The following is a 12854-nucleotide window of genomic DNA, read 5'->3' as shown; positions in this document are numbered from 1 at the left end:
AATGTACAAGCTTCAACACCACAAAATTATTAGAAATAAATATGGTATATATTACCAAAGTGAGAATAATAAGTTTTAGCTCAAGTTCCAAGATTAGATAATCTCAACAAAGTTATAAATCAAATAACTTTTATGGATGAGAATTTTTTAATCTTATCTAAAATCTATCAATCGTTGGTGATGACAGAAAAATACACAGACAATAGATTCTTCTGATCTATTGTTCCCAGATGAGAAATGATTACTGGCCACCAATAAACCAAGACTGATTTCTATAGCAACATCCCAAGTGTGAAACTTTTGTAAAAAAAAACCCAAATCTAAACATGTTTTAATATTTCATGCAATATTTATTTTTCTGACATTAGTGATATACATATAAACCATCAAATTAAATAAACTTTAGCAGGTAATTAAATAAACTGAATCCAAAGATAATAACTTAATCTAAAATTAGCAAAAAGTAAGGTCTATAAATAAAAGGGGAAATCCAACTGTGTGAACTAGGACAACATTCTTCTCTTGAAGTCTTACATCAGCTCTTTAAATAGCTAGCCAAGAAACTAAAAGCCTAGATTATGTGATATACTGTAACAAGTCAACAAAGTTTAATTTCTGGGAGTTCACTGATAATTGTATAATTTATGAACTAATTATAGCAATTTAATTACAGTTAACTTAATTTTCATGAGTGCCAATTTAAAGTTATCACAGTTAAAAAATAAAAATTTACTTTCTTGATAAGAACATCAAAGTTTTAGAAAAGACAGAATCTTTCACGCAAGGGTACAATCAGGGTTCTCTTCTAACACATCACTTCTTCACAGCTTGCATAAATGAAATCAATCAAATTTGTTCAGTCTACCATGGGAGACCACCTTTCATTCTGATAAGATCTATACCTAATGGTTTAAAAATTGTCTTTAGCAGCTAACATTTCTCTGATGTTATAATATAGCACAGTAAAGATTAATGACTTAATCAAATTCTATTCAAAAACCAATTCTCTAACTGCATAAAAATTTCACTCATGTTATTTGCAACAATATACTTCTATCAACATGGGGTTCTACATTTGAATTAGTTGGTTATTAAGCATCACAATTAGAATGAGTAGCATCAGTGGAAGCCAAGTTATGTGTATTGATGTAGCTGTTAAAATTTTGCTAATTGATGAGTGTGAATTAATTCAGCTATTGTAAGGCAGTACACAACCTTCCAAATATCAAGTGGATGTATTGTCAAGTTAAGATTATACGAACTGTAAGATCTGTCAAGGTGCTAGATGTCAGCTCAGAAGTTAGCACTCTACTTTGGTAATAAACATTTCAGCACTGTGTCAAAAGATAATACAGAATAGCTTTAAGTGAGACATGGAACACCTTTCTTAATCTTTTAGTACAATTTGGTGTAAGGATATACACATGGATTATCTTTTTTCTGAAGTGTTTATCTAAACATACATTTTTTTAAACTTCTGAGATGCTTAGTATCCCTATTTATTACTTTGTGTATTCACTACTTTATGTAAATGTTGTTACTTTAAACCTTGGGTTGATTAAATGCATAAGGCAGTTTTAACTAAAACATTTACATATCTTGTTTAAAATCAAAAGAACAAATACAAAAATTTGTAATGAATCAAATAAATTTCTCATCATTCACAGAAGATTGATGGGATTTAAACTGATGTTGACATTGAACTCTTTGATTCCAAGAAAAAAATGTGCAATTTGAGATACTCCACATCAACTTTTCAGGAGAAAACTGGAATTAATAATCAATAAAAAAAAACCCAGTTAAAGCAGTGGAAGAGTTGTCATGGTGCTGTGAGTAATTTCCTGTAATTCTACCTCTATAATAATGTTCTACAGATTCCATTATCTTTATTTTATTGGTCACACCAACTGTACACTCACTTTATAGTTTAATACCAGTATAAATGATTACTACTGTTCATTAGAAAATGAGATCTGGGATATAAAACATGGATCTGTCAAAGCAGATTGTATTTTAATAAATAATTCCATTGTTTCATAGAATAAATCAATAACATATTTATCACTGGTCAAACAATGATCAAGATACCTGTAGTATTAAGTGCATACATATGTGTGACCAAAGTCCAGATAAATATATACATGTATGCTAATTAACTAAAAATATTTGTTGGTGAGGTTTGTGCGTAAATGAAAACTTTATTGACCATCGTTTAATGATAACAATAAACAGTTTATTTTGATGTAACAAATGAGAAGGAGGACAAGTATATATTAATATATTAGTTCATAGTAAATATAAGATATTTATCCTCTAATTCAATATTTAATACAACATACAAAATCAATGCAAGCTGTTGTTTGAGAGAAACTTACAACCAAAAGTTAAACAACATGTTCCAGTGATAGTAATGTTTTTTCTGGGTCACTTCTTCAAGGCAAAAATATGCTTTAAATACATGTAATTTTTTCAGTTTATTCATAATTCATTATCTCATGTAAATTTTTTTCTATGATTGAATTTGCATACATGATATAAAGATAAAATGACAGCTCTAGGTAAAGTGACTACACTGTATCAAGTATATTACCCGTACATAAATCTAAAGAATGTAGTTTTCAGTTTATTCATAAAACATTATCTCACATTATCTCTGAATTGAATTTGCATACATGATATAAAAATTCAATTAAAGCTCTAGGGTACATAATTGAAAGAATGTCCGTATTTAAGATAAGAGATATTGAATGATATATGACCACAAAGATTCAAAGAATGTTTGGCCATGTGCCTGGGTAAATAACGCCTTCTTTTTAATCTAACTGGTAGTTAACGCAATAAATGTCATCCCACCAGCCAACTGTCACCACCGTAAACTCATATTAATAATAAATTTATTTACTACAGTCTTCAAAACTAACCTAACCATAAAAATATTAGTTCATTTTACTGTCTTAGATGAAAATTTCAACAACAACATTTTGGGGGATTAGAAAAAAAAATATTTCTCACTGAAATTTTTTTTAAACTTCCACATGGCATGCATAGAATATTATGCTGCTTGTAAGTGTCGGTGTTCTAATAATCTTGTAAAATTTACACAGATCACTTTGACAATCGTTATTACAAAAAAAACATATTCAGATACAAATAATATATTTTATTTTGTTTTGTATAGGTGTCAATATCATAATTGATACTAAAATGTCACTTTCCATATCCGCATTCTAAAAAAATGTTTTTTTTTTTTTATAATGAATATCATCATAAGATACTATGTAAAACTGTCATTATCAATGCAGCCTGTATCAAAATATCAATCATTCATAAAAATAAGTTATTGTCAACATACCTTAACCCTAAGAAAATTTTTGGGTAGACGCATATTGGCAGTTAATAAATTATAATCCAGTTCAGAGTTTGGTAAATGAGACAAAAGTTCCTCGAAAGTTATCAGTACATGTTGAGAGCCTTGTTACATGTTGCTAGTCTGGTGTGTTCTTTTTAACTGTACATTCCATACAAGATTGAGGGAAGGCCAGACACCACTGATAATCACTATTATTAGATGGCTCACTGACCAATCAGATCACAGCTCTACCACCCGTCTGCTTAAGAAACCTTCTACCAAGGATTTCCAAATGCAGGTGTGTTGTGTTAATAAAACTACCTATTGTGAATCCATGAGGGTGTTGTTTTATGGTTCTACTTAATGGTGTTGTCTTAACATAAAATACTTTTGCTCAATAAATGAGTAAATATATTTTTAATAAGTGTGCTGCTGTTTTTATGGCTAATCACTTCTAAACTTTATGTGGATGTTAAATGTTTTATTAAAGAATTAGCTTTAAGAGTAATTCTCATATATAAAGTAATGCTTTGTGGAATTCACTGAGCAAAATTATCAAGTGATAAACTGCTGATAAATAAATTATTATCCGTTTAGAATAAAATGCACACTAAATTTAATTAACAATGGTGTATGAGGTGACACAATTTGGACATCAGTCAAACTTAGTGTCATGCTTAATTTAATTATATTTCCTGGTTAATTATTTAATGACACTAACAGAGCACACACCAATCACTGTTGTTTTCTGTTCAATACAAATTTATTAAATATTAATGTGAACTGACTGCTGCATAATTTCTTAAGATTTTAATCCAATATTATATTATTAATGCCTGATTATTTTATTGCAAGGCATTTTTCTTCACATTTCAATCCATAAATTGGATCTTTTAATTTTTGTTCAACTCTTTTTATACCTGACCAGAATAACCTCTCAAACTCAAACTTTCTATATGTATTATTGCATTAATGCCAAAAACACGTTTTGTAACCCTGATTCAATTTCTACATTTAATAAATAATTTACAAGGATTAGGGTGTTCTTGGTTCAAGCTTTTTCAGTATTATTGTTTTTGAAAAAACAAAATCAGCATGTATAAATAAAAGCTAACAAAACAGTTATACATGTATTTTCATACACCTTATGACCTGAAATATTTATGTAGTTTATGTATTTGGATTCAATCTTGACCATATGTTGCAGACCTTTATAGTGGTCAATCTTTATAAAGTGGACAATCTGTTACCCATGAACATTTTCTACTATTGTAATAGACTAAAGACAACATGTTTTCTATCCATGTCAATATAGATATCTAAAATATTCACATTACTCAAAGAACCAATTAATTAATTCTTTTACAGAAATCGACCAGCACCCTTATCATCTAGGTACTAGAACTGGCGTATAAGTATTCGTATGCTATTGAACATTTCATTTAAACATCCACTCACCATCACTTACGTTCGAGACAAATTAGACAATTTCAATTTTCTCTAGGACCTGCTTATCCATGAAGAAGACGAAATTGGGAGAGTAATCGATATAACCTTTGGGCTCTTTTGATAAATTTAGATCAATTCTATCAATTCTTTGCCATTTGAGAGAAGACGAAAAATCTTAATGATTTCTCCTGGTTGGCAGCAAAGATGGAAACTCCTTTAAATATGTTGTTGACAAGATTAGTTTTATGTCAACTTCAATAACATCTCCTTGACATCATCCTGTCTTCTAAACCAGTGAATATATCTGATTGCCCGTGGTCTACTTAACTCAGGCTTACTTAGTCCGGGGCAAATAGATATTGATTCTCATTACGAAGAAGCGACAGAAAAATACCAGTCTGCACCGGTTACAATACTACTATATTTCTGTAACTTTTTATTATCAAAACATTTAATGAGGGGGTTACAAGTTTCTTTTAAATATGACTAGGCTATTTTGAGATTAACATGTTGTAAATCTGTATTCATTAATATGCTTACATGCAACCGTTGGGAAATAGGAGAAAACTCATGAGGATAGATACACAAATAACCTTACTTCTTTTCAATTAATACAATCATCTGATGGGACCCATGGGCATGACACAATTAAAAGAAGGCACATTAACTTTGTGTTGAAAGAAGTAAATCAAATTCTGTGGAATGTTTTCTCTTTTCCTTCCACAAGGTTTTATGTAAGTTTTAATGAATGTCCCCTGTCAAATTTCATATTAACATTCTGTGGGTGACCTATGTTAAGTGATTATCATGATAAAATAAGTTACATAAATAGGAATATTCATTTAGATATTTCTTTTTAAAATATACTGATCATTGTATTATAATCTACTCAAGATGTATCAGGTAATCTAAAATGCAAAGTATTTACAGTATAATAAGTGGATATACCGTATTTGTAAAATAACATCCATACAAATATACCACGCAAGTTGAAAGTTTTAAATTTATTCTATCTTTTTAATATTTGAGGTGCAGTATGAAATTAATTATTAACAACTTCGATCATGAGGCTGCCTTTTTGCCATTTACCGGTAACAAAAATGTAGCGAACAACCACCTTTCAAGGGAAGACCTTGAAATTCCTAAAATAGTTTTGTAGTTACTTAATAAATAAAGTTAAAAGTCACAAAAAAAATGCCAAAGATTTTTTTGTTGAAACAAGATTAGAGATGATAAATCACTATAAAACTATTTATGTAATAAAATGAAGTACTTATTTTTAGATATTTTTTAAAACAATAACTGCACTTTATAATTTCAATGAAATAATTCAAGCAAATCTTGATTTATTTTCACAGAAAGTATTTCATGATTCCATTGCCAATTATTTTATTTGTGACACAGCATCTACTACATAATTAGTTAAACATTAAGACTGAGCTGCCAGGCAACCCAATTATTATTTGTGATATTTTCACGTGTACAATTTGCATGTCAGTGAGTAATATTAATATAATTTATGAACAGTTTATGTTGAGAGATAACAACAAGATAAATAGAATATGTAGCTGTAGTGTTTACAGGAATAACATGTTTCTGAAGGCTATGACACGTTAAATTACACATAACAGAGCTGTAATGTTTTTCCCACACCCTCAACATCAAATCTAACATGCACAGTTTCCTCTACACTACTACAAATGTTTAACTCATTATATGAGGTTCATTTAGTTTGTCAGTGAAACATTTGTATTTGTGTCCATCTGCTGGCTGGACATAGAAATCTGTAGAGTTGTGAGTGACCGCTGATAGACATACTGTATCAATAAAAGTTGTATGTGTAAGGCCATACAAACATGATAGTTGGATAATGAATAGATAGTAGACCACAGATAGATAATCTTCATACATATTTGTAAACAAACTGTCAGTTATTGAACTCTGATGACAAACAAAAGTCTAATATTGATATTGTACATACTTTTCTTATATGACTGTATAAACATAGTAATTATCAATAATCTCTTTATCCTCACAGGTAATATTGCATAAATGTATCAAAATCAGTTGACTTTGACATTTTGCTTTAAAGCGGTGGACACACTAGCCAAATGAATCGCCGCCAAAATTTACCTAGTGTGTCCAGTGTTCCAATGCCAAATTTGATATATTTGACCAAATGTTAATTCGCCGTGTTCACCTAGTGTGACCGTTTTGCCGAAGCATTCGTCTGATTGCAGAATTCATTAGCCAATCACCACTGGTGTCGAGAAAGTCACATGATATTTTGAAGACAAAATGGCGACCATCACTGAAACGTGGAATTCGGAACTTATTATTTTACGGGAAGAGACAAATACGGTGTAAAATTAAAACAAATCCCACTGCTGCAGCTTTTTTTTTTTTTTTTCTTGGTCGCTGCCATGTTTAATCATTGGAATCATTTTAAAACTTAAAATATAAAAATTTCAGAAATAAAAAGAATTCATTATGATTTGTCTTTCTGTTAAAAAAAATAGGAGTTCCATCCTTTTCAGGTTTAGACAATGTGTGAATCTTGTAGAACAGATATAAATATCTAACTACAATGTATGTAGCCATCAAATCTAAATAAACACACCTACATACATGTAGGTATATAAACATAGGTAAAAATATAGTTCCTGACACTCGCTATATAAAACACTGAAGTGATAAGATGAACAATGACCAATCTTAACTCATTCTTTCTCTATCATTCTCTACATATAGACAGTTACAACTTTAATCCTTGATGAGTGATAGAGAAAAACAATGCCCACAAAAGGTCAGTCATCAGAGAGAAGTTAAGGATTAGGAAGGATTATCCCATGAAACTGTTCATATTATTAAAAGAAGAAGAAGTGTCTCCCATCTTGTTTTAATCTGATCAGAATCCCCAGCTCTCCATCAAGAAAGACAATAAGCTTACAAACAATACAGTGCAACTGGAAGCTGTTTATTTTAACATGGTCAACAGATAATACTTACAAATCCTGTCTGACTAGGGTTTCAACTTTCTGGTCCCTGCTAATCCTAATCCTGTGGAGTGTTAATCCTACATTAGTTGACTGTAGTTTTACTAGAGTATATTTAAGTTAATAAACTTACTAGTGTAAGCAAACTGATAGATTTTATAAACATTGTTTAAATTGAACAACAAAATACCGACTTAAGTAGTATATATGTTGTTTGTATATTTATTTATACCATCATTTGTTGATTAAATTAACTTTTACAGACTAATCCTATCAGTACTAAAAATTATATTTGTAATGTAAATCAAATTGTTTTTACTGGAGTTTTTACAATTTATTCCTTTGTGTACTAATTTGATTGATTTCAATAATTAGCTTGAGCAGGAGTGTCTTTATCAGTGACAGTGGCAGGAAACTAAATAAGCAAGGCAGCTGACCCTACCCCTCATGATGTGTCAGTGGCACCTGAACCTATGACCAACCACAGGATTGACGGAATCCACCACGGTTGTTGTATTACATGTATACATGTAAGGTATAATACAAGTTTAATCTTTTCTAAATCTAATGATTTTCACAACAACTTATCTGGAAAAATATAGCTGCAGGATTTTTATTCAGAGGTAATTTTAGATTGCGATTTTCTAACTTCTGACTTAGCAGGTGGTCTTAAAGAAACCATGTACAGTAGAATCTGCATTAAGCAGCCACCCAAGGGAATTTTCACAACTGACCGCTTAACGGGAGTAGCCTCTTAATAAAATCTCGTTGCTTTTTGTGCCGACATAAATTAAATATTACGCTTGGATGCATTGGAAGCGGTAAATTTGGCCGTCGCTGAATCTTGCGCCGAACGAAAATTATTTTCTCAAATCTCGGACATAACTTAACGTGAGTGGCCTCTTAATAAAATCTTGTTGCTTTTTGTGCCGACATAAATTAAATATTACGCTTGGATGCATTGGAAGCGGTAAATTTGGCCGTCGCTGAATCTTGCGCCGAACGAAAATTCTTTACTTAAATCTCGGACATAACTTCTGTAAACTTGTCATTTTGTACCAACCTTCGATACTACTGTCTACCATTGTGATGCATTCGATAATATTTATCCATTTTTGTGAAGAAAATCGATGAATTCATTTTATTTTATCAAAAAAGCACATGAACAAAAAACATCGCTAATTTTATCACCTATTTACAGGGGGTGTAACTCTGTATGTAATGTTATAGGAGGCGCTAAGAGAGATACTAGATGATCGTGACAAAACTCGGTACTTTTATTTTATTCAATCAGTATCAAATAATGTGTCGTTACACGTGAAAACAATGATCAGGTTAGTCGTTTAATAAAACAAAAGATTAATTAACAGATAATCCCGGGTTGATTGTTATTTTTACATTTCTTTTTACCTGATCAGTGGGGGTCCAGTTAATTAACTACTACTCACGGGATTAGCGGGGGTGTTACAAAGAACGACAAGATGGTATCATTCAACAATGGCCGTTGAATGGGCGATGTTTTGTTGAATTTATTAGTAAAATAGTGACCGCTGGCCGCGTTAGAGGAGTGACCGTTGAATAAAGAGATGAAACAACAGAATTTCTAGTGGGGGAATTTATCGTGACCACTTACAAGGAGATGTCGCTGAATAGGAGTGGTTGCTCATACAGATTCTACTGTACAGAAATGTCTATTTAGTGTGTTCCATCTCATCAACAACTCCACTTATCTTCAAAATAATCAAAATGAGACTCATTAAAATAATAAATTAGTTTTAAAGAAGAAAAACACACAATTCCTCCCACAAAAACTAGACAACTATTTCGGCAACATCAAGACAGTTTTAAAATAATAACATGAAGATTTCTACTTTAAAATCAGGAATCGATATTTCATCAAAAAAGGAAGAAATAATATCTGTGGTTAATGGTATTTCTTCAAGTTTGTGATGTGCTGTCATCCTGTCTACTAGTCCTTCAATCATCTGACAATTATAGGTTTCAAAAGATGTAAGAAATATGAGGTGATATTTCTAGATAATTATTTGCTTAAGCAAGTAAATCAATACTCCCTATATTATGTTAAGGTGTAAAATAGATTCATGTTATCTGCAGTTCTGAATTAATGTCTATATCCAAGATACTATTTTACATTTTACAGACTGTTGATAAATTTATTATTGCCCCACTAGTTGACTGAACTGAGCAGTACACTGCTGTTGTAGCTCTGGCGCCCTATAAATTCATTATCATATATACACTGATAAATATATTTATTTCACGAAAAAAAGATTTGATTAATATTCTTCAAAAGACTATTCATTCGTAACTTTTTTCTGAGAAATGAAATGGGGTTTAATGTCCTACTTTTCTGCACTGACTGAGCTAATGACAACTTCTTTCTACCCACACACAACCACAGACTCAAAACTTGGCAAAAGTCTTGGGTTTAAATGGGTTTATTTACAGCTTTGGTTATGATGAATGAAGCCCACAGTTTCCGTCTTTTCAGACCCTCCCATGCACGCGGTCATTTTGGCTTAACTCTATTCTTAATTCCTATACATGTATGCTAAATGAGCACCAAATTTCACAAGTCCACCTTGACCCCATTCCCCCAACCTGCTGCTCAAATTCCTGGACATGCCCAGATATGTAATAAAGATGCCTATTTATTGCAATGATCAGGTTTAAAGATAGGTTGCCAGGCAACGAAACGTACGCCCACAGCAGCTAAATCGTCCGGGCAGTCAACAAGAGTTGTCGCATATTTTTACTTTTTTCGGTAATGAAACATTTTTAATACACTAAAATCTGATTAAGAGCAACAACTCAGATAACCATTAGAATTTGTTTGGTTTTTATAAAGTTCTGCCCCATGCTAACGTTTTGTATACAAAACTTTTAATATCATGGATTTAGCTGTTCCAAGTCATAAAAATTCATAGAAAATCAATATACTTGTTCCTCTCAAGATCTTAAACTCTGTGTATCAAGCTGAAGTCAATCGGATGATAACTTTAGCCTTTAGAGCGTCACAAGATTTTGCAAAGTGATCAAGGGCCATAACTTTGGCAGTAATTATTGAAAATCAATAGGATTCTTCGTCTCATGATCCTAAACACTGTGTATAAATTTAAGGTCAATCGGATATTTACTTTGGCCTCTAGAGCGTCCACAATATTTTTTGAAGTGATCAAGGGCCATAACTCTGGCATTAATTATCGTAAATTGCTGAAAATCAATAGGCTTCTTTGTCTCATGACCTTAAACACTGTGTATAAATTTAAAGTAAATCGGATATTAACTTTGGCCTCTAGAGCGTTCACAAGATTTTTCAAAGTGATCAAGGGCCATAACTCTGGCAGTAATTATCGGAAATCTCTGAAAATCAATAGGCTTTTTCGTCTCATGACCTTAAACACTGTGTATGAATTTAAAGTCAATCGGATCTTAACTTTGGCCTCTAGAGCGTTCACAAGATTTTCAAAAGTGATCAAGGGCCATAACTCTGGCAGTAATTATCGGAAATTGCTAAAAATCTATAGGCTTCTTCGTCTCATGACCTTAAACACTGTGTATAAATTTAAGATCAATCGGATATTAACTTTGGCCTCTAGAGCGTCCACAAGATTTTTTGAAGTGATCAAGGGCCATAACTCTGGCAGTAATTTTCGGAAATTGCTAAAAATCAATAGGCTTCTTCGTCTAATGTCCTTAAACACTGTGTATGAATTTAAAGTCAATCGGATATTAACTTTGGCCTCTAGAGCGTTCACAAGATTTTTTGAAGTGATCAAGGGCCATAACTCTGGTAGTTATTATCGGAAATCGCTGAAAATCAATAGGCTTCTTTGTCTCATGACCTTAAACACTGTGTATAAATTTAAGATCAATCGGATATTAACTTTGGCCTCTAGAGCCTCCACAAGATTTTTTGAAGTGATCAAGGGCCATAACTCTGGCAGTAATTATCGGAAATCGCTGAAAATCAATAGGCTTCTTCATCTCATGACCTCAAACACTGTGTATAAATTTAAAGTCAATCGGATATTAACTTTAGCCTCTAGAGCTTGTGGACGCCGGACCGATGGACGGGGGGGGCGACGACAATATACGACCACATTTAAATGTGGGCGTATAAAAATCGTTCATATATTAGATCAACAATAAGATCACATTTATGTTTTCCTAAATTAATGTGTTATCTTATTTTGATGCCATTTATTACACCAAAAATTATGATGAAGTTTCTCCCTCTTCTGATATCCTTTAATTGTAAATATGTACCGTAATAAAAAGGCTCTTTTGTTACGATTTGATTCAAATATTGCAATGATCATGTTTACAAAATCTATCTGTCGGATATCAGATCAACAACAAGTTCACATTTATCATTTCCTAAAGAAAATTCCTTTAGGAAATTAATGTCTTATTATTTCATGGACATGTTTCCATATATTAATCTGATATCATTTATCACAGCAAAAAATATGATAAAGATAAACATCAAAGAACTGATGGAATTATAAAATCAATGTGGACATCTCCAGGGTTGTATTGACATTTCCATATTTGTGGTCATGGTTTTATCAACTATTGCTAGCGATATATCCAATGGCTTTATTTCATAGTTCTAGTGAGAATATAAAGGATGTAGAAAATTTGATTAAATTAATGTTTTCTGTTAACTACAACTATTATCTTACAAAACAGTTAAAGGGACTGTCAGTGTTTATATAATTTCTAATGGACTTTGAAATTTAAATGAAAACTAAATCTGTTCAGCTCACCATGTAATGTTATTAACAAAGCTATATCACTGAATTAGAATGGAACTAGAAATCTATATAATGGGTTTGACAGATTTGGTGAATTTGCTTTGTGTATTTCCAAAATTAAAGATATTTTGTTTTGATCATTAAAGATACATTATGGGAGATTTGATAACGAGTTGGCAGTTCTCACTATAATAGTTAAAAACTAGATAATGTAAAGGCAATTTGCTGAAAATTTCATTTAAATTGATCCACTATGAACCGAGAACTAAGCGACTGAAA

At 31.5% G+C, this 12854-nt stretch overlaps 1 protein-coding gene across 13 annotated transcripts in view; it reads right to left on the bottom strand.

The window, feature by feature from the left end:
- The window catches only part of LOC126816806 (tight junction protein ZO-1), a 94285-nt gene that overhangs the window by 38399 nt on the left and 43032 nt on the right, over positions 1–12854 (bottom strand). Inside the window, exon 1 of one of the 13 annotated variants that reach the window (XM_050543540.2) lies at positions 3353–3508. The exons of the other annotated variants lie outside the window; for them this stretch is intronic. Within the exon in view, the coding sequence (XP_050399497.2) occupies positions 3353–3385 (33 nt within the window). The 5' untranslated portion in view covers positions 3386–3508. Of the gene's footprint in view, positions 1–3352; positions 3509–12854 lie in introns of those variants that run through there. 13 annotated transcript variants of the gene reach the window in all.

This window comes from Patella vulgata, chromosome 3 (assembly GCF_932274485.2).
Source record: "Patella vulgata chromosome 3, xgPatVulg1.2, whole genome shotgun sequence".
Lineage (NCBI taxonomy): Eukaryota > Metazoa > Mollusca > Gastropoda > Patellidae > Patella > Patella vulgata.
This window is presented reverse-complemented; position numbering and strand designations above follow the sequence as displayed.